The sequence below is a fragment of the Euprymna scolopes genome, chromosome 10, assembly GCF_053919585.1.
Source record: "Euprymna scolopes isolate OS-2025 chromosome 10, ASM5391958v1, whole genome shotgun sequence".
NCBI classification, from domain to species: Eukaryota; Metazoa; Mollusca; class Cephalopoda; order Sepiida; family Sepiolidae; genus Euprymna; species Euprymna scolopes.
The window spans coordinates 101,668,093-101,692,132 of NC_136491.1; the positions used below are offsets into that span (position 1 = coordinate 101,668,093).

Genomic DNA, 24,040 nt, shown 5'->3' on the forward strand with positions numbered 1-24,040 from the left:
CGTCACATTATATTTAAAAAACAAAATAAGCATTTAATATAGTTGAAACAGAGGAGGAGGAGGAGGAAGAAGAAGAAGAAGAAGAAGAAGAAGAAGAAGGGAATAAAATAAAAATGTACAAAATATACACTCATGAGCAAAAAAAAAAAAATGGGCTAAACGAATTTTATACATTTTATTGCACTAAAAGCTATATTGAACAATGAACAATTGAACAAGGCAACTTAAACGAGACGAATAACATAGAACAAGACATTTACTTTTATCAATGCTTAGTATGGAATCGTATTCCCTTTTGATTTCTTTAAAAAATCAATCCTTTTAGATATGTTCTCAACCAAAGTGGAACACTGCAAAGAGGAAATGCTATTCCATTCGCTTTGTACAGCTTCCCACAGTTTGTCATTATTCAAAAAAGTTCTTCCAGCCAATGCACAAGATATTATGGACCAAATATTCTCGATTGGGTTTAAATCAGGGCTTTGACCTGGTCAAAATATCACATTAATTGAGTTATCAGAAAACCGCTTTCCTGTGACTTTAGCAGTATGTGCATGGGCAGTATCATGTTGAAAAATAATGTTCTGGGATATTCCCAGTTTCTGGATACTTGGTAACAGTCCTGTTTCTAATATTCGAATGTATTCCTTTGCATTGATTGACTTTTCACATCTAATAAGTTCCTCAACTCTTGCTGCAGTAAAAGTTTCCCATGCCATTATCCCTCCATTCCCGTATTTAAATATCACTTTTATGTAACTTAGCGAAAATCTTTCTCCAGTTCTTCGATTGCACCGTTCTGAAGCATCACTAACAAGACAAAATCGGGATTCATCTAACCAGAAAACATTCCTGAACCAGTCTGTATCTTTCTTGCCATAACACGAGAAAAATCTTTTTCTATCATTGATGTTCTTCTTAGATAAATGTGGCTTCTTTGCACACCTTTTAGAAGAAAATCACATTTCTTTCATTCGTCTAGATATTGTATATCTAGAAAGAGAATTTCCAGTCCCTGTTTTGAATTCCTTGCTATGGTCAACATAAGTTTTCTTTCAATCCTTCAAAACAGTTAATTTAAGCCTGTGGTCGTCTTTCAAAGTGAATGCCCTAGGGCAGATTTCCCTTTTCACAAGCATTCGACTTCAAACCTTCGATCAATTCGCTTCACTACAGAAAGAGATGTTTTCACATTTTCTTTTCTTAAAATATCAAAAATCTGCTTGTAAATCATTTTCGACTGCCTTAATCCTGCAATTTGGGTTTTTATATCCTCGCCAAGATGCGGTCTTACCATTTTTAGGATTGATTTTTCCACTTATTAATATATGCTATAATAATAACGATCTGAAAAATATAAATCTTCAGTTAAAGTTAACAAAAATTCAGAGAAAAATATTGAAAAATCGATTTTTTCTTTCTTTTGATCTTGGAACATTTGTTTTTTCTCATGAGTGTATATATATATATATATATATATATATATATATATATATATATATATATATATATATATAGAGAGAGAGAGAGAGAGAGAGAGAGAGAGTGAGATGTCGAAAAAGAAAAAATAATACAAATGTTGCTGCTACTATTACAACTAGTAATAATAATAATAATAATGGCATAAATAATTGTGATAATAAAATTATAACATTTTAAATTATACATCAATAAAAAACATAACCGCAAAAGAAAACCCAAATATATCTTAATATCATGGTGAGTGGGAATATAGGAAGGCCAGTGTCAAGCAAATAAGCCAGGTCATGAGAGGAAGTTTATTCACAGCTAGACAAGTGTCCTTTTTGTTTTTTACATAGGCATAACCACTTATCAAGGCCCAGAGACCACACGAGGATAAGGGTTAAGAGAGTACAGTAGTCAATTGGACAATATAGTAAACGTTAGTAATGGAGATTCGGTAAATTTGTTAACTTAAGTGGAAAGGCTCATCAAGAACTTATTTACGTTGGACTTGAAGACAACCATATTGTAGTCAACTGGAAAGTAGGAAAACGGAAGACAATTCCACAGGCGTACAGTTCTTAGAAAGAAGCTTTGCTCATGGAATCTATGTTTAGGTTTAGGCACAGATAAAAAGTGGGGGGAATTATTGATAGTGTTTTCTGCTAGACAAATGTTTCTTGTGAAAGTTTGGTGACGATGTGATTTGGAAGATCATTAATGTAGATCAGAAAAAGAGTTGGGCCCAGGATGGACCCCTGAAGGACTCCAGCATTAATACTGGGACCTTCTGATTTTTCCTCATCAACTACTAGTCTTATGAACCTATCAGAGAGAAATGATTTAATAATTGAGAAGACATTTCCATCTATACCATAGCTGGAGATCTTGTAAAGTAAACCTTTATGCCATACCCTATCAAAGGCCTTTGATATGTCAAGAGCAATTGCCAAAGAAAGGTTTCCTAGAACTGCTCGCCTGTGGAGAACTGTTCCATTGGCCTGTTTTCCAGGCGATGACAGTATGGTAGCCTTCAAGTAAATGTGAACAAGTTCTTGTTGAACTGCCCCCTTAAACTTTTAAATTCTACCCAACTTACACTATTAATAATTACTACACTATCACTTTACATTCATTGACCCTTATCCTCAAGTGGCCTTCAGGTCTTGATAAGTGGTGACTCCTTTGTAAAAAAAACAAACTTGTAGAGTGATGTATCATTATGTTAGGTTGTTCTGACAAACTTATGCACACAGAGATCAAAGACACTTGTGGGTGTTGTCTAGTAGGCATTCAGTTCCTCCCAGTAGACATTCAAATTCTACATACATATATATGTGTGTGTATGAAATAAAACAGAAATAAAAGATAAAGCAAACACAATTCAAATGAAATACATTAAAATCAATACAGGAACATATATGGCTCTATATTTTGCTTAAAACTCTATTAAAGCTTTTTCAAGATGCACAAAAATAAAGAAAAATAATTACGAATTTATAAGAAAGTTAAATTTTGGAAATATTTATTAATTGATGCTTAATACGTATTGTTAAAATTTCTCAAAAATCAGAGGTATCTAAATTTCCACAAAGGGTTTCCATCCTCTTTTTTCTCTCTTTGCATAAAACTAAATTAAACTAAGTACACCCCACTTATAACCCCTTTATGCTTATCATCTATATTATAAAATTCATGATGATCGGTTAATTAGTTTAGGAGTGAATTCTGTATATAGAAATATGTAAACATATACACATATCTAACTTTATATAGAGATATATAGGTGAAATAAAATGGAAATGAAGGATAAAGCAAAAGCAATCCAAATGAAACACAATGGAGTAAACACAGAGACATGTATAAATCAATATTTCGCCTAAAACTTTATTAAGGCTTTTTCAAGATACATGATATAAGACAGCATTAATTATATTCCAGTGATGGCGGCTGTTCTCAAGTGATGTCCACTATGATAAAACAACATGGAAAATCTGGTGCCGATGTTTATAATCGACTTGGCGGACTTGCAAGTCCTTTTCCATGGTGTAAGTATTTTGATTTTGTGTTTTTTTTACTTTTATATTCATTCCATCAAGGCAGTGAGAAGAAGTTGATTAAATTGTTGGTAATCTGATGTTGTTTGTCTGCCGGAACAATGAAGATCGTCTGATCATCCTGGAAGGGATGGGCAGGTCATCATCAGTAAGTGCAGAGACGGTTAATAAGCCCAATCTATGCTTAGAAAGCTTTGCTACATGCTACAGCGGGGACAGTAAATGGTAGAAGGTGCTTCTGTTATTTCTGTCTTGCCTGTGCTTCTCTGCAGCAGCTTTCTTGTCACTTTCATATTGGGGGGGGGAGAAACCGTTCTTCACTGCAATCTCTGTCTCACAGACGTGATGTTGCTAGTCTCAGTCTTTTCTACAAATACTATTATGGCATGTGTTCCTCAGAATTCTCTGATTTATTCCCTGCTTCCTTTGTTCCAACTCGTTTCACTCGTTGGTCTAGTGGTCTCCATTAATTCGTTGTTTTAATACCCCATTGTAATACAGCTTTCTATTCCAGCAGCTGCTTTTCAAGGACTTCAAGGTTGTGGAACTTATTTCCTGCTCACTGTTTTCCTTCTACCTACAGCCTTGTTTTTTTTCAAGACTAAGATCAATAGGCATCTCCTGTCTTTGCAATAATCAGATTTAGTTCTTGTTAGCTACTTACCTCAAGTGGGTCATGCCTTGTCTCAAGCGATTTCCATTAATATATATATATATATATATATATATATATATATATATATATATATATATATATATATATATAATCATGTCTTTATTTATCCTTCTTTCTTTCAAGTTTACTCATCGCTCCCTCCATGGTTTCATTTGTCCTTCCTCTCCTGTGAACTGATCCTGTTATTTCAACAGTCCTGCATCTACGAATCAAAGAATTCTCATCCATTCTTTAGACAATATCATAGTTTCTTATCCTATACACATTTCTCTATACTGTCCAGATACAATTTTCCTCTGAAGTCATCAGATCTAAACCTAACTGTGCATTAAACGGATACCATAATATTTAGTTCGCTGCACCTTATCATAACAAATGTCTATACAATATTTCAGTCAGATTGGCCCAGTAGTTTTTGAGAAAAAGTGTTACAGACAAAAAGACAGACTAAGAGAAATATAATATAGATAAAGATTACTCTAATCTTTTTAATATAATTGTTTAATACTAGTGGAACCTGTAGAAATTCCACAGGGAACTGATTCATATGTTGATTATTATTGATGTTGGCATTCTGTGGATATTCAGCGTAAATAGAGACGCTCGTATATTATTGTAAATATTTTGTTAAAACTAGCAGGGACGCCCGGCATAGCCAGGTCGTAAAATACATTTAAATATGATAATTTTTATTCTTGCAGGTTTCGTATTTATTATTATAGAGTTATCATGTTCTATCGATTTTTACATATTATAAAATTGCGATTTCAAAAATAAAAAATATATCTATTTGACTTGGGTTCATTAGCTTCAATAGAAACTGAATCCCAAACTTATGAGGAATTCTTGGTAAAATTATTTATAAAAAAATAAATGACTTAAGTGCCATTAGCTGTAATCAAAACCAAAACCAAAATTACGAAGAATTTCTAGTAAAATTATTTATAAAAAAAATTAAACGACTTGAATGCCATCAGCTATAATCAAAACCAAAACTTATGAAGAATTCTTGGTAAAATTATTTATTACAAGAAATGGAAGTACATAACAATTAAACGACCCATAAGTAAGCATGACACCGAAAATAACACACACACACTATCGTATTAATATATAGATAATAAATTATTTTCCATTTATAATTAATGAAAAAAAAAATATTTGTAGATTAATTATCTAATAAGATCCAAACGTAAATTTCTTTACAAACTGGGCAATTATAACTAACCTATATAAAGAATATCATTTTAATTGTGGGTGCCATTTTGATTTCGTGAGCGGTTTGAATTATATATACCTTTTCATGACATTTGCAATTCTGATTTTGTATGGCATTTTGATTGTGCATGTATTTTGATTCTATGAGCCCTTTGGCTTATGTGTGCCACCGTTTTCTTTTCTTTGTGTGTGTGTGTGTGTGTGTGTGTGTGTGTGTGTGTGTGTGTGTGTGTGTGCGCGTGTGTGTGCGCGTATGTCAATTTGCTTTTGTGGTGCCTTTTTTCCTTTAGTGTCTAATTTTGATGCTGTGAGTCATTTTTATTGTGTGTGATGTTTACATTCATGCAAGGTTGATTGTGAAAACCAATTTGATCATTTGTGCTTTTTCTTTTGTATTGTGTATAATTTTATTATGTATCATTTTGTATTTTGATTTTCTGCCATTTTGATTATGTGTGCCTTTTTCTTTACGTGTGACATTGAAATTTTGTGCATCTTTTTTGTTTTGTGCGTCATTCTGACTTTGTGCACACTTTTAATCACGTGTGCTGTTCTAATTTTATGAGATGTTTCAATTGTGTACCTTTTATTTGCATATACTATTCTAATTTTGTGTGCTTTTTTCATCTTTTGTGTCATTTAATTTCGTGCACAATTTTGTTCGTGTGTGCCATTCTGATTTTGTGAGACGTTTCAATTATGGGCCTTTTCTTTGCATGTGCTATTATGATTTTGTGTGCTTTTTTCATTGTGTGTCAGTCTGATTTTGTTAGCCATTTTGATTCAGTTTATTTTGGTTTAATAAACCATTTGGATTATGCGTACCTTTTTGTTTATGCGTGCTATTTTGATTTTGTGTGCCTTTTTCATTTAATGTGCCATTCTCATTACGTTTATGTATTTCATTGTTGGTTGCATTCTAACTGTTGGTGTTATTTTAATTCATTGTCTTTAATTTTGATTTTATGAACCATTTTGATTTTGAGCATCATTTTTATTTGTGAGCCATTTTTATTATTTGTGCCTTTTCTATTATAAGTCATTTTGATTGTGAAAACGAATTTGATGATCCGTGCCTTTTTGATTATATGTATTATTTTGATTATGTATGCGTTTTTGATTGCATGTAACTTTTCCATTGTGTGTGACACTGAAAGTTTGTAAAATATTTTGAATTCGTTTTTATTTGAAGACCATTGGCAGGTACTTTACAGCGATGCAAACTACAGTCTTGCTTATTTTTGCTACGCTGAATATAATGGGACATGTCCACGTCAAGCTGAAGAAATCCGTCTTGATGGAAGACTCAATACTATTGATCCAGCTTTTCGAAAGAAACTCTACATGTTGCTCCAAAAAGTTTGTATTTCTCCCCAGTTCATGACAGATCTCGTGTATACAGGTAAGCAATATCAGATATGAATTGGTAGCAGATTTCTTTTCTTTTCTACTAACATGTAATCACCTGATTGGTATGTGGTTCGGTTGCTTAAAACAGGCATATCTAAACTCACTGAGAAATACATCAAACGATTAGAACATGCTTTCCCCGTTTCCACTTAGCTATTTTATGCTTAATATGAAGAGTTCTAGAGGAGATGCTAACCTGACAAGATGTCAGGCCCTCTGCTCGTTTCTCATCATGGCTTTGATGAGAGGCGAGACTCAAGACCAAAGAAGAGACCTGAGTTAAGATGAAACCAAAGTCTTGAACTCAATCCCATTTCTAATATTCTTTGTAACGCCCGTATTGAACTTACAAACCGATGATGTAGTGAATGAAGTACTTAATAAAATTGAGTTGTAAGTTACACTTTTCTGAATGTTGAAGGTTCAGTCCTCAATGCGGGCGACACTCAAAATACAATTGTGAATTACTTAAAACTCAAAATACAATTGTGAATTACTTAAAACTCAAGATACAATTGTGAATTAATTAAAACTTTATATTATGGCTGACGAAATAAGAGCATAATACTCTTGTGGATTAAATAAGGGGTTTTGTTTGAAATTCTGTGTAGATTCGTGTTGCAATATTTTTTGCTCATAATGGGGGTACGGTTCCTCGCAGTTAAGAGATTCTATTTATAAACGCTCCTGCTAGGAACTGACGAATCAAATAAATTCACGTTCTGCTATCAACCAATCAGAACCGATCCTTATTAATTATGAAATGTATATTTTAGGCAACATCGTGAGTAATATGGGTACATTATTTTTTTATAAACTTTATCATTTAAAAGATGTGCCCTTCTCCCCGACCCCCAATACATTTTTAAAATTAGCGAGATAAAAAAGATTTAATAGCGAAATTTGGAGTTATATTATGCAATAAAATTTTCACTGAACCGGTGATCAGGCACGTGAGTTTCAATAACATGTATATCCGGGGTAAAATCCTAAACTAATGAACTTATGACTTATAGAATAACACGGTATTAGGTTGGTGCAAAAATTTTTTTTTTTTTCAAAAACGACATTATTTTTGTACCAACCTAATAAATAACATGGATAGATTTTCTTTCTTTTTTTTTCTTTTTTTTACATGGAGGTCACCACTTATCAAGACCCGGAAGCCACTTGGGGATAAGGGTTATTGCATGTACAGTAATCAATGGGATGGTATCGTAGTAATCATTAGTATTGGAGATTTGATAGAGTGTCTTCTTTATTTTGTAGTGTGCCCTTGATATTGCCCCCACTCCCAAATAGAAGAAACTGAAATTAAAAATTAATGCTGTATATATTTATATCTGTGGCATGATCCCTGGTCTTCATACGGCCATTTCAGATGATGTGAGCATCTTTGGCCATTTTCAAGACCCACACCAATATTTGATATAAATATGGTATGAATGTTATGTTATAGCGAAGGTAGAAAATGAAGCTATATATACGAACATGCTTAAAGAAATGGAAATAAATGAAGCATTAAGCAAACAGAAGGGTTACCAGTTAACAAGTGCTAACTAAAACATAAACAGAATTATTTTTTAATGAAGAATTGAGAAAAATGAAATTTTATAATAAAACATTTTTATAGTACCATTTTATAGGCATATAAAAGTTATTTTCAACCAATAAACGTTCACAGTGAAAACACATGTTTTCAGGATATTACTTGTTAGCACAGAACAGATAACAAAAACTTGTTTTTAAAAACAAAACAACAAAAGGATTTATTTATAAGTTGAAAGTTGAAAGTTGGACAGTGTTCGGGTTAAGATAGAAGAAATAAAAATTTCTTTGGGTCTTGTGACAACAATCACCGAAACAAGCAACCAAGGGTGGCGTGTGCGATGCTCAAACCTCAAAACCCGACTGATAGGACACGAAATGGCGACAGATGCTCAAATTGGACTGCGTCTTAATTTGCATATGTCGAATTTGAGCATATAAAAAGCCGATATTTTTTTGATTGGGGAGAAGGTTTTTTTGCTCACCCGAGGTCATTTTGTGTCAGTAGAAAAAAGAATGACGGATTTTTTTTTTATACAGTTAACTTGCATGTCAGAGGGAGAAAAGAACGACCTTTTTTTTGTGTGTGTGTGCACGAAACAGTATTTAGCACTTTATAACTGTGGTAGTAGCAAATATCTGAATGAGACCTTTGAAAACCAAAGTGAAAAAGGGTTCTGTGCCAACAGCGGTCAAGCATGGGTCAGTTGGTCCTAAGACACAGGCAACAGTCTTTCCGAAAGGTGTCGAAATAGCTTGAAGTGTTGAAATTAAAGTTTTAAACTGCCAAATACCGTTTCATGCACAAAAATATCCGTCGTTCGTTTCTCCCTCTGACACGCGGGTTAACCGAGTTAACCGTATGAAAAAAAGAATCCGCTGTTCTTCTTTTTCTCACTAATACGCAAAGTACCTACAAAATGACCCTGGGTGAGCAAAACAATCTTCTCCCCAATCCAAGAAATACTGGCTTTTTATATACTCGAATTCGACATATGAAAATTAAGACACAGTCGAATTTGAGCATATGTCCCCTTTTTGTGTCCTGTCGGTCAGGTTTTCGAGCTTTCAGCATCGCACATGTCACCCTTGGCCACTTGTTTCCATGAACGTTGTTACAGGCCTGTTGGTCAAGAAGCCGTTCTTTGTGTAGTCCAAGATTGGTAGTAGTTATTTTCCCTGAAAATCTGGAATGTTGAGTGGACATACCGAGAGAAAGAGAGAGGTGTATGGCTTCACTGTTGGTTGGTCTGCTGACTGACTGTGGTTCCCAAAGATGAATCAATGTACCCCACAAGCTGATTGGTCAGTGTATGGCTGAATAACTCAGTGTAAGGGCAGTGGTTCACAGGAGAAAATAGGTCACTATTTGTGACTGCTTAATCTTTGATAAAATTGAGTAAATAGTCAGAATCTTGGAAATATGTGGGTATATGTCCATACTGTATATATGCGTGTATAAATAATATATGCATGTGAGCATTTGGCAGCGTGGTATTGTACTTGTGTATGTGTAAAGAAAGGCTTAGAAATGTGTGAGTCGATATATATATAATGTGAATATCGAAATTACGTCTTAGTCTTATTACATATCCATCCTGGGGCGAGTTAAATTTAGAGAATTACTTTGATTGAAAAAAGGATTGTGGATTTTATTATTAACAATGAGTTGCAGGCTAATCGCTTCATAATGTTTGCTACTTAGAATTAATTAATAAACATTTTATTCGTAATTTTGTTGTAAACACGAAAGAAAAACTTTCTCATTTATTCTTATTATTTATTTGTTATTTTGATATCTTCAACATAAATCTATTCATATTTTGGGACTTATGCATCATCGTGTGTATATCAAATATTTTTGTCATTAATTTAAAAGAGTTAGATAAAGGGGGGGGGTAATTAAAACTTTTTAATTGTACCTAACGTAAAACCTTTTTCTCGCGTTCAGTTAAACTTTACTGCATTTCAATTACCTATTTAAAAAATCATTAAAACAGATTTGTTAATTTTTTGATGTTTAATTTATTTCATTTTAATGTATTTTCTGAAGTTTTATTTGATTCTGTATTTATCTCTCACTTTCATCCCCCTCCAAAAGTTTGAATTATCTCCCCCTTTCATGTCACTCATTTAAATAAAAGACAAACGTATTTTATATGTACAAAACGATGCAGGAGGACCTACTTTTTTCACTTGTGATTTAGAAATAGTTCGCAACTGGTTGAAAATGAATTTCTATTTCTATTTTGTATATCAAAATCGAAACAATCATTAAAAAACAAACAAATAATAGTTAATTTATAAAGCGTCTTTTTAAAAAATTTTTTTAAAAATCAGTATGCAAATTAATCTTTTGAATGGTATCACACATACACACACACACACACACACACACACACACACACACACACACACACACACACATATATATATATAAGAAGTATTCATATAAAAAAGATGATATGTTTATGTAAAGTTGAATTGACTTGCAATGAGGCCAACTTTCGCATGTATTCAATTAGATTTTATGGCTGACATTTTTAGAGTAGGGGAGAGATTAGCCTGTACAATGACATTAGTGAAATAATCATCTTATCAGCATTTGCCATTTTCTGTGGCTACGTGATTGTCACTTTTTTCTTTTTCTTTTTCTTTTTCAGTGGACTGTGCCAGTGTTTTGTTGGATTCTATAAGTTCAATCACAGGTGAGATGTGGCTGAATATTTTAACTACCAAGAGATAATGGATATCCCCATTTTTCAGTGCATATATATATATATATATATATATATATATATATATATATATATATATATATATATATATATATATATATAAAGTGGGGAAAATAAGTGTTGACCACATCCCATTATTCTTTATTTAACACATTTTTTATGCAGCGAATGACGCGAAAATTTAACAAGAAATAGTTATTAATTTAACAATAACAAATAACTTTAGAAATTGGAACATTTTAATGTATAACAAAAATTATATAATAAAAACGAGAATAGCCGGAAAAAAGTATTATACGCATTGTTTTAAATTATATTTTATTATTATTTTTTATAAATAATGCTGGAAATTGTTATTTGCATTTTAATTTGCCGACACTATTATACATTTTAGAAGTTTCTCGATTGTTGTAGACCATACTCTACGTCGTTGGGAAGTATTGGAACACATTAGTCACCAGTAAGCCATCACGCGTGAAGGATGAGTAAGCATAAAGAACTCTCTCAAGTCGTCCGTGATAAGATTATTGACGAGCACAAGAATGGAATTGGTTATCGGCATATATCTGCTCAATTCAAAATCCCTGTAAGCACCATAGGAAATCTTATTAGGAAATGGAAGATGCATGACTCAACCGTGAACTGTCTGCACACCGGAGCTCCTCGCAAGATGTCGGATCGAGCAGTGAGAAAGATTGTACGAAAAGTTCAGCAGAGAACCACACGAGGCGAACTTCAGAAGATGTGACAACAATACTCCATGCATGGGCGAATGGTGGCCTTGTAGAGATATAGGATATTCTTACATGTGAGAACTTTCTAGCATAGTAGAGAGAGCCAACCTTCTTTGCAGCAACCTTGGCAATGTCCTCAATGTATTTGTTCCAATTCACGTTGCCTGTGAATGTTAAACTGGGGGGAATTGAATGAATAGTTTTTGTGTAGTGTATTATTAGTCATGGACATCAGTGGCTGAAAAGGTTTTTTTTTTGTAATTGTTGAAGAAAATAAGATTGGTTTTGGTAGCGTTAAATGTTACCATTCATTTACATCCCCATTCCATCCCGAATTGGAGATTTTCCTCGAAGGTTTTAGCCATGTTTTGGATATGTGTTCATTCGTTTTCCCCTCATATTTTTTATAGAGCATGGTGTCATCAGCAAGTATAATATCTCTGAGACAATTTGATCAGGGAGGTTATTTATGAATATAAGAAATAATAACTGTCCCATAATCGACCCTTGTGGCATATCTGCATTTTTATCGTTTTGTTTTGAGGTATGACCATCGAGGATAATCTGGATTTTTCTTTTGTCTAAGAAAGATTTGATTATATTAAGTATTCGTCCAGTAATACCATAACATTTAATTTTCAAGAGAAGATCTTTGTACCAGACTCTGTCAAAGGTCTTAGATATATCTATGGCTACTACTAATTCAGTTCATGGTATAAATTAAAGAAATTACAGTTAAGATATCTGCAGTAGAATAAGCTTGTCTAAATCGATATTGTTGGTCAGGAAGAAGTATAGTATCTATGAGGTGGTGGACTAGTGCTTGAATGATTAAGGACTCGAAGATTTTGGCCAAAAGAGGGAGGAGACTAATGGGACAATAATTGAGTGGATCAGTTCTTTCCCTAGAATTCTTGAAAACTGGTACCACAGAAACAATTTTTCAGCAGTCAGGAAAGTAAGATTCCGTAAGGTATTTGTTAAAGAAGTTAGAGAGAACTGGGGCAACTTTACCAGAGCATTTTTTAAAAATAGTATAGTAGAGATGGGATCAGGGCCACATACCTTCAAAGTGTCTAGGTTTTTCATGATATCACGGACATGGGAAGAGGTGATTTTCAAATCAGCGAGTGTGGTCTCTGTCTGCAAAGGAAAATTTGATAGGTAGTGGTTTGATGGGTCTAAGGTGGAGTTGGAAGCAAACCACCACAAAGCACGTTAGTCTTCTTGGTTGCCATGCAAACAATGTCATGGTTACTGGAAAGGGAGGGCATTGTTGATCGACCATTATTTACCACATTGTTATAAATTTTCCAGAAATTGCGAGTTTCTATTTTCTGTGACTCAATACGTTTTCTGATAATTTCGGTGTGCTTTTTCTTGGCTGTGACTATTTCACTCTTGCAATTATTTGCAGCTTCTATATACCTTTGTCTATTTATACTGGACTTGTGTCGGATAAGTCTGCCGAGTGCCTGGTGCCTTTGAGCAATGGCAGCTGTACAAGTAGAAATGAATCATTGAAGAGAGTATGGTTTCCTACAGAACTTCCGTGTGGATATATGTGCTTCAATTACTGCTTTGAATCATTTAATAGCCTTTTTTTGCACATTGTTCCACAGGAAGAGAAAAGATACTGCTCTATGAGGAATCTCTGGTGGCTTCCTAGTCAACCTTCTTGAAATACCTTGTTGTTTTGGGTCATGGCTCTTTAAGTTGGGGTCAGTAGTTTACGATGATAGCTCCTAATATCATAGCATAATAATCATTCCCTAGTAGGCTTTGAGAATTTGTTACACGATCCTTGTGGTCAGGAACAGGTGTAGAAGTGAGGCTGGCTGATCCTGGCAATCTGCAAGACAAGTCGGGAACTTGGCAATCTGAGTGAATGAATGGGATATAGAAAAGCTATGTGCGATGCAACCAGCTACTTCTGTGTAACTAGAGAAGCTAAGCCAATTACTGTGGTCGACATCATCAAATACATATATTTGAACGTTAGTATCTAGGAAGATTGCTGAATCTTTGCTGTCAGACACGGTTGATTAAAGTACAGTCCTGGGTTGAAAGAGAATGGTACAGAAATTATAAATTGCAAGTTTAATCTAAAGCAAATGAAGGCCTGCTTGTCTAATTTTTTAATCAAGGGGAAATATTACAAATATAGACTTTAAGTCGATCCGTGTGCCTATCTGAGTCGTTATGACAAAGTGGGAGATAATCATTTAAAGTGGTAAGAGGAGTGTAAGTTAGTTTCATTTAGTGCTAAGATAGTTGGGAAGTTTGTTAGAAGAAATGATTCTACATCATCTAAATTAATCCTAAGTCCACGAATGCGAATGCAAGCCTCAAGAGAGGAGGCAAGTTGGTTTTGCTTGATTGTGCATCTGGTTTGATCATATTTTTTTGTTATACATACATAAGAAGCCCATCAGCTGACTCTTCATCCACAGAATTGTGACCTTGGGAAAGCCCACTGGAGATGGGTGCAGAGTCCTTTTCCATATATGACATGGCACTACAACCATAATAGCACTACCATACTGTCAGTCAGAATACAGCAGCCAAACAAACTGTCAAACCAGTACCCTCAAACCCATTAGACAAGAGCAGCCCAGTTCAATCGGACTAACATATGTAGTACATCACTCACTCCCAAAATTCCAAGTTTTAGAGGAAGAGAATAAGATGGAAAGTGGGAGAAGGCGTTTATTGCCCTAGTCAGGAAACAAAGCCAAGCAGTTGGTGTCTCTGCTAACTCTGTGATTGCACCTCTGTTCCTGGCTAATAGGCAATAAAGAAGTATGAAAGCTGGTCGATAGGCAGAGCCTACCTACTCTTTAAGCAGTTTAGGTTTGCAAACAGGTAATTTGTTTGAATAACCAATTCTAGAAAGGTTGCTGACCAGAACTGAGGAGCCCGTCGTCCTTCATTTTTCAGTGTCATAACAGCACAGGTTTGATGTCAGAGTTTTCCTTCTAGATAGATAACCTGCTGAGATTTGCAGGTCCTTCAGCACTGGTAGAGGTAGCTCTGCACCTAAGTCCTATACCGGGTATTCCTGCATTCTTGTATGGAAAAATTAATTGAGTTAGTTCTTACAGTAATCAGTATCTACAATAAAGTTTCACTACTCCACTAAGAAGTTAAAATTTAAAAATTGAAGAGAGGTTCCCTCCCATTATAAATGGAAAAAAGGGGATAAACATAAAGCATGGGGTGTAAATATAAGATTAGTATCTATTAGATTCGGAGAAATAAAATGTTTAAAAGGTTGTTAATAAAAACCTCTCAGTAAAATAAGAAAAATAAAAATAAAGAGTTAGAGTATGGTTCAAAATGACATTAGAATAAAAAAACATTCATACAAAATTGTTTGCAACTGAATTCAGATTTAAATATCCCCCACTCCAACCAAAGATCTGATATGCTGTAAAAAAGACAAAGCAATTGAAGTAATTATTTTTGGAGATCTCTTTTTAGAGGTCCTAATTTAGGTAGAAGATTTTTGGGGGAGATCTGATTTTGGGAAGACATTTTTAATGAAAATTGTTTTTCGATTTATACTTAAGTGTGTGTGTGTGTGTGTGTGTGTGTGTGTGAGAGAGAGAGACAGAGAGAGAGAGAGAGAGAGAGAGAGAGAGAGAGAGAGAGAAATATTGGATGATCAACACAAAATAATGAATTCAAAAGCATAAATTCATAAAGGAGATATTTTTTATAGATGTTTAAAATTGAAGTTTACATAGACATTAAAACATATAATGTTTGTTAACATTTTTAGAGTTGTTGTAAAATAAAGGGGATTCATTAGCTAAGTCTGAGTTGATAACCTAAGGCCCATGAATTATTCATGGGTATGAAAAAGCGTAATCTAAACTTGTTGGCTCAATTACACAACTTATATTTGATTAAAAGTAATTAACAAGAATCAATGTTAATTTGTTTTCATTGCTTTAAAAAATGTTCAGTGAAAAAAGTTAGGAAAATTTAAATGAATAAGTTTATACATTTGTTTTTAATGATCAGACAATAATGTGAAAAGGTTGAGTTGTATATATATGTCAGCATACGTATACTTATGGTTGTGTGCATGCGTGAGTAGAAAAAGCTACCCCAAGCCCGACAGAGAGACGGGGATGGAGAAGGGGCTGAGGTTTATTCTATCGTTGATTTTGGCTCAACTATTTATTGAAGAAAAATCTGTCGTTTTATGAATTCAGGGTGGATCAAAACGGAAAATTTTATAAATTCAGAAAAAACGTATTTGATTGGATGAGAGTGTTTTTTTTTTCAAATTTATTTTTACTAGTGCACGTATCAAGATATTTGTGCAGAGATGAGGTTAAGCATTTTCATTATTGGACGCTGAAGTGTAAACTTCGCTAGTTGCACCTATTGCCCTTACATGATTTCTTTTTGTTTCAATTTACAGAAGAATTCGAGAAGCTGAAAGAAAACAAGTGCACTTTTGAAAATCTGGTGACGTCACACTATAATCAGGAAATCCATCAGGTAAGCGAGCATAATTTCTACCAATATCCACAATGAATTATTTGAATTACATACATCTACACTGCATATCAAATTATTAACGAGTTTACATTTTTTTTAATATTTAAGGAACGAGTGAATAAAAATCTATGAAACTTTGAGAAAGTGCTTACAATACTATTCCGCTACTCTAGTCAGAAAATAAAAGGATTTAAAGCAGTATTAGCGAAACTATGGCAGAAGATGGGAATATCTGTTGATTTCAGTGTGTCAAGTTATTAACTAGGTTGAGAAAAAACACAATATACCTATAATTTGTTTATTGAAATAATTTTCAAACAGTAAATGAACTAGGAAAAATGCTTAGAACACAATAATTACATAGCAATTTCTACGTTGACATAATTAGTAGGGGATATGCGATCCTTTTTTATGAATGACTTGTAAAAGACGTTGATCCACAGAATAAGTCAAATTTGTTATTTCGTCAACAGTTATTCCTTGCGATACCTCTTGGAGAGCATCCCACAGCTCATCTTTGCTCTTAAATTGGCGTTGCTTGCATAGAGGCGTCACTTCATGATATTGCAAGGGTTCTCAATTGGGTTCAAATCTGGTGAATTCGCAGGCCACTCCATCTTCTGTAGCCCAGAGAACCCCAGTTGTTGCAAATACTCTTTGTTTTTGTTTGCTGCATGCGAGGGAGCATTATCATGCATAAAAATAATGGTTCTTCTGAACGCCAACCTTTGCTTCTTCAGCCATGGTTCAAAGTGCTCCTTCAGAGAAGCTATGTAAGCATTTGACGTCATTTTTACGCCTTCTGGGACCCTCCATGGGCCAACTAAAGTACCTCCGATAATCGCAGCCCAAATCATTATTCCACCACCACCTTGTTGGCACCTTAAACGCTGATGACGATGTCGTCCATCTAGGACTCATCCCTTGCTCCAGCCATCTGGGCCATCAAGAGTAACACGCACTTCATCCGTGAACGAAACTTTGGAAAAATCCGTTTTCATGTTGTCCTCTGCCCATTTCAATCGGTTTTGTATATGATGTTGCTTTAATGGATGCTTTGTTACAGGCTTAACAGACTTTGCCACTTCTTTCAGAAGGCGACATCGAGTACTTTTGAGACATTCTTCAATCTGACTTGGTCAAAGACTTTTCGACTTGTCTGTCCAAGGTTTTTAACAACTTCACGTTTAATTTGGAGTAGAGAACGGTATGAAACAACTCTAGATTTACCTTTATCAGCTTTCTTACGTACCGTTGTAGGGTCCTTGACAAAGTTCTTCACAGTTTGATGGAACCTTCCTATCATTTTCGATATCGAGGGTAGTTTTACCTTTTGCTAGCTGTTCTGTAATAGTACTCTTTTCAGAATTACTCAAACCACCTTTACGGCATATTTTATTGATGAAAGAAACTGTCTTGTAAATAAGTTGACACACCTAAAATATTGTGGATTCAGCAATTACGATGGCAAGTTGTTTACATTGAGTGGAACAGTACGAAAATTTCACAGTATGCGCAGCTTAGCATTGCCAACGTTTCTGAAGCTTTTGATACGAAACTACCGGTAAGTTTCTGAAACTGGTAAAAAAAATGTTATCTCGTTAATAATTTGACATGCAGTGTATATACAGCTAGTATGTGTACGTTCATATATTTGTATACACAGGATTGATTCCTATATTAATTAACCGTTCATTATGGATTTTGAAACACAATTGCTAGGCGTTAGAGGTTAGTAACATGGGCTATATTTAGTTTATTTTAGTTTTATGCACCAGGGGTTAGAAGGGGTCTGTGTGTACGCTCTTCAGATGTCCCTGTTTATTATGGAATTTCAATAAAAAATATTAGACATTAATTAATAAATATTTACAAATTTAAGTTTTTCCAGAGTATTTTGAAGGGTCTTTAGGGGTTATAATATGGGCAGAAACTTCCATTTTCAGCAAATGATAAGGGCTAAAAATATTTCCTCCATAAAGCTAAGCTAAGTGGCTAACTATTTTCGAGGGCGACCTGAAGGTTCCGTTTTCATTAACTGCCATAGAGGAGGGCGCCACCCCATTTCTAGGATTACTCTGCCTGTCTTTGATCCTTCTCTTATAATGCTGAGTGCTTTGCAAGAGGGTATCAAGTATCTCAAGTACCATTTTTTAAGTCTTTGGAATGACTCCCTCTAGGATTGAACTCCATTCTCCCATCTCATTAGCGAACATTTTTACCATCATACCAAATGAGCCAATAGCATTGATATTTATTTACTTCCTTACGAGACTAAAATGTGACACAAAGTCGTTTTTAATGTAGGGGAAAACTAGCTCCCCAAAAATGGGTACTCTGGAAGTAGGCAAAACTAAAATATGCCTTAGTATAGAAGGGTTTCCCCTTCATGGACAAATTAACTAAAATGTAGCATCAGAACAGATACGGAGGCTAGAACTATTTCTTCCAAAAGCATAAAAAAAAAATCCATTTCACACTATAAAAGAACTAAACACCCTCCCCTCTGAAGTCCAGTATTCAGTCAATCAACACCACAGTAACATACAACACGGTTTAGCAGTTTGAACGACACAAATATACCCCTCACATCAAATAATCACTACTTAAAACAACTTGTGGAAGAAAAAATAGGTTGTTATACAGAATTCAACCTAATGGGTTGAAAAAAAAAAAATACAGAAAAATCTTTATGATGTATGTACCTGTTACGGAACAAAAATGTCATATTCCAAAAATCATATAAATTGATCAAATAGGATTTTTTTTTAATAGAAAATCATTGTTTTTTACGATTTGTAGCAGCTAGTAGTAAATTGTAGCCATTAAAAGGTTGATTTTGATTTCGGTAGTTCGTAATGAGTTGTTTCCTTTTATTTATTAAAAATGGCTGAGTGAGACACATCACCCTCATTTACTCATAAAATTTAATTTTCTTAATTGTCAAGAAGATCAACAGTATTATGTTTCTGAAATTTTTGAGATGAGGATTGATTATTCGTATTATTTGGATTCATTGAACTACTGTTCTCATCTTGTGTGCTATTTTCATAACGTTTCGGTCGATATAACCTCTGACCTTCTTCTTTTATGCTTTGTTTGACAGTAATGTCGAGCTCATGTTCATAGCAAGACTTTTTGATATAAGGATTGTGGAGGGAGTCTGTGGATGCTGGATTTTCCCTCATAAAATGCATAGTGGTCCACTGGTCCACTGCTAGCTTCTTCATTGCCAGTCTACAACACATTACTACACTGTGTCCAGATTTGACTGCAGGAGAGATTCATAGTGTGTTGAATCAGTTCTATTTTTACCTCAAGATACAGCTTGATATCGTCAGCATATTTCAGTACTCCGGCATTGTTAAAGTTGGCATCTATGTGATTAATACATGCAACAAACAGAAGGAACTAAAAATAGATCCTTGTGGTATACCAGATTATATCTTATACAGTGAAGAATGCCGTCTTAGAATGGTGACTATTTCTTATTGACTGCTAATGAAGGATTTCAATCAGCTAAATAGATCATCTTCATACCCATTTATTTTTATTGTTTGCTTGTTTGTGTACAGTCTTGCATGCACATCACCTGACCAATCGTTACCAAACTTGTTTAAAATATGGTTCATGGTCTAAATTAGAACTGCTATAATTTTTGGATATCTAGGTCAAAGGTCAACATCAAAGTCACAGAAAAGCTGTAACCAATGAAGTCCCACATCTTATATGACTTTGACCATGATCTTGAAAAGTTTGGTCACAGTGGAAATTAGGACGGAATTCAACTTCCTCCAAATTACTCCAAATTTTAGGTACTTTTTTTCAAAGACGTATCATAAAATTAGAAAAACAGTAAAGACCACAGGGTGGAATGATAAAGGTATCACCCTAAAGAAAACAACACTACAGCTTTATTTTAAAACTTTTATTGAAAAAAAAAACAATTCGGGTAACCTGATTATGTAGTACAGCTGATATCTATTCAATGTTGTCGCCTTCAGCCTCAATCATCACCTTGATACGGGTTCAGAACTGGAAACAGGCTTTTTCCACAAGCGCTGGCAGGAGGTCAACAAATACTCAGCGGATGGCGACGATCAGGCTAGCTTTGGTGTTATAGGAGGTCATGTTGGTGATGTTCTCGACGGTTGACCAAACGAAGTAGTCCACTGGATTCAGATTGGAGAAGGAGGGGGGGGCAATGAGAGAAGGGTACAAAGTCATAGTATTCCTCCTGAAGCCAAGTCTGGGTCTCTTTGGATTTGTGAGCTGACGCCGAGTCCTGCTACCACACCCAGGGTCTACCAGTGGCCACTTAATTGCACCAGGGCATCACCACACTCTCCAGCACATCCAGGTACACTTTGATGTTAACTTTCAAGCTGACTTCGAAGATGTGAGGTGGTAGGATGTGGCCCTCACTTGAAACCACACCAAAGACCATAACTGTGGCTGGAAACTTTATTTTTATCAGCCTAGGCATGACTCTGTTATTCATGACAACCGAGTCCTGTTGTCATAACTTGGATTGGTAGAGAGCATGAGTTATACAGTGGCGCATCTCCGATTGTGCCACTTTTAGTCATTATAGAAGGCTCCTATCGCTCTTGGGATTTATACACAACTGGCCAACTAATAGATGGTCTGCAACAAAAAAAAAAACTGGTTTTTATCAAACGGAAATGGAATCATGTTTTTTTCTCGAGTGACAATTTTATCGTTCCACCCTGTATATACATGGGGTCTCACGACATTACAACTGTTCAAAATTTACAGTGAGAGTATGCCTTGACCGATTAGAAAATTTTCTACAAGATGTTTGCCAAGAATACTTCCTTAGGAATCCCCAGAAGATCAGAGGCCTAGGGCACACTGTAGAGATAGACGAATCACTCTTCAACAGGAGAAAATATAACGTTGGGCCTTTGGAGGATATGACCCCACTGAGAAGGAAGGGTTTTGGTGATAGTACCAAACTGTAATGCTGAAACCCTCCCTCCTATAATAAACAATTCTATTCTGCTGGGGACCACGATCGGTTGTATCTGGGGACCACGATTGGTTGTATCTGACTGCTGGAAAGACTACAACTAAGTATGGTAAGAAGAGTTCCAGGACCTAACAGTAAACCAAAGTGGAGATGTGGAAGGGAGCAAACAATGCAGCAAAAGAAAAATATGGAATCAGCAGGGAGCTATGAAACAGCTATTCATGTGGAGGCAGAGATTCGTCTCCATCATGAAACATATCGTGGACACTTACCCAGTTGAACAGCTTCTTTCCAATTACTCTAACCTTTTTCATCTCTCTTTGCTATTCAGTCAACCGAAACTCTTCAAAAAAAAAATATAGTTTATCTTTTAATCTTAACAGAAAAATAAAACAAAAAACGGAGTTGATAAAAACAATGTTTCATTTTTATAAAAGAACAAAAAATCCATTAAAACATTTCTTACAACAAAAGTACAAAAAAAAAAAAACAACAAAAATATATTTCTTACAAAATACCGAAAAGCAAAACAAAAATTATTTCTTACAAAAAAGAAAAAAATACCCAAAACACAAAAGAAAATATATTTATTACAAAAAAAACAAACAAATTAAAAACAAAATCAAAAAATATTTCTTACAAAAAAGAAAAAATAATACAATAAAAATATTTCTTATAAGAAAAGAAATAAATACAAAAAAACAACAAAAAACAAAGCAAAAAATATTTCTTACAAAAAAAAAAAAAAAAATGTTTATTCCGAAACTTACTGTAGAGTGTTTTTTTTATTTATTTATAGTATTTTCATTTTTCTTCACTGAAATTACTATGCGATAAATGTTTGAAATATTCCGGCAGTTTATGTAAGCTGCTGGAATATACCGGCGCAATACCCACAGAAAAACAGGTCATTCTCTGCATAAGTACCGAGTTTTATGAACGGATTTGATGCCAAAGTTTAGCTTGATGAAATGAATAGTTTTTAAGTTATAAACATTTCCATGGCATTGCAAGATTTTTGCCCATCTATATGTTAGAAGTATACAATCTCATGGTGGATTTCTTTTCTTGTTTTTAAATGTGCAAACGTGCATGCACATCACGGTGTAAATATGAAGCATGACATATGCAATCTTATATGAAAGTATCTTTTAATAGAACAAGGCCGATAGCCATTAGTCGTGTGGTCTTGTGTAATGAATGAATGCGTGAATGTAGGATTGACATGAAATTCTTAAAGATAAACTAAAATGACCGAAAAATGGGCTGAAATGACTTAAATAAATAAAAAGTAAATGACTTAGAATGACTTTAATGAACTTAAGGATGAATTGAATGACCTTAAGAATGATTTGAATGCTTAAAAAATAACTGGAATTCTTCAAAAACAACTTGAATTATCTGGAGAATGACTTGAATGGTTTTGAGACTGACTGGTTGTAAAGTGAGATCATTTTACATTAAATTAATACAGAAAAGTGATCCCCCACTTTATACCTCAAAGTTACAAACATAAGTACAGCATGTAGTAAGATTGGCCAAAAGGCCAAGAAAAGCTTAAAAAGCTAAGAACAGCATCTATTAACAACAGACCTTAACCAAAAAGGCCAAGCACAAAAGTGTTACAGACAGACCGACAGACTGATGGACCGACGGAGTGACTTATAGAGTCGCTTGCACGCGACTAAAAACATAACATATAATAATAAGAACGTTGAAAGGAAACTGGCAATGTACGAATTTAGGTAAATGGTTTCTATTTTTAGATGGAGGGAATTTGGTACAACGTGGCAGCCATTAACGCCGATCCAGGAGAAATGTTGTACATCATCCCAAATCAGAACAGATTGGAAATTTTTACTTGTGAACCAATGTAAGTGATTATTTGCACATCCATTTGTAGCATTTAAACATGTAAATCATGTGAGATTTCGTGTTTGCATGTTTGTAACCTAAAACTCGCAATAACTATCTTTATTTGTCTATCTATCTATCTATCTATCTATCTATCTATCTATCTATCTGGCTAGCTAGCTAGCTAGCTATTATACTATTAGTCTATCTATATAGCTATGTCAGACTGTTTGTCTATCTGTTTGTCATTCTGTATGGCAATCTATCTATCTATCCTATCTATCTATGTGTCTGTCTGTCTGTCTGCATACTTACCTATCTATCTATCTATCTATCTATCTATCTATACTGAGTTCTTGGAAAATCGATGACATCACTTTAAGATTATGTACTATATGTCTAAAGGAGTCTCTTTGTATAAAATGCTAGTTTTTTTTCTAGTTAAATTTGTGGTGGCGATACTACAGACAACAATGAACCTATGTTGACATGGTATGCCCTTTTATCTGTGAGCTGTCGTATTAGTTTCATGTAACTCAAGAAAGCCCATCCTTCCAGGTTATGCCTTCTTTCTTTGAAAAAATGTTAGTTAATTTCTAACTGCCTGAGGCACCCTAACCGAGGGAACGCTTACAGGGCTGTCCAGGCAATTTTTCAGGACTCAGAGCGCACTTGTGGCACTGGCTTATTCTCCTTACCCTCCAGCCTTGTGGCACATAAACTTATTCTTTTTTGCAACATATGTGTTTGTCTTGTCGAGGGCATCACACGAATCAAACAAAATTACCTGAGTTATTTAATTTTTTGGTACTTAACCAAAACCTGATCCAAGG

At 34.5% G+C, this 24,040-nt stretch overlaps 1 protein-coding gene across 2 annotated transcripts in view; it reads left to right on the top strand.

Annotated features, from left to right (window-relative positions):
* Positions 1-24,040, top strand: part of LOC145286182 (uncharacterized) — an 82,879-nt gene that overhangs the window by 39,627 nt on the left and 19,212 nt on the right. For both annotated transcript variants that reach the window (XM_080134972.1, XM_080134971.1), the window contains exons 7-11: positions 3,406-3,512; positions 6,608-6,817; positions 11,037-11,081; positions 16,281-16,360; positions 23,120-23,226. In XM_080134972.1, coding sequence (XP_079991098.1) covers positions 3,406-3,512; positions 6,608-6,817; positions 11,037-11,081; positions 16,281-16,360; positions 23,120-23,226 — 549 coding nt within the window. The remainder of the gene's footprint in view (positions 1-3,405; positions 3,513-6,607; positions 6,818-11,036; positions 11,082-16,280; positions 16,361-23,119; positions 23,227-24,040) is intronic.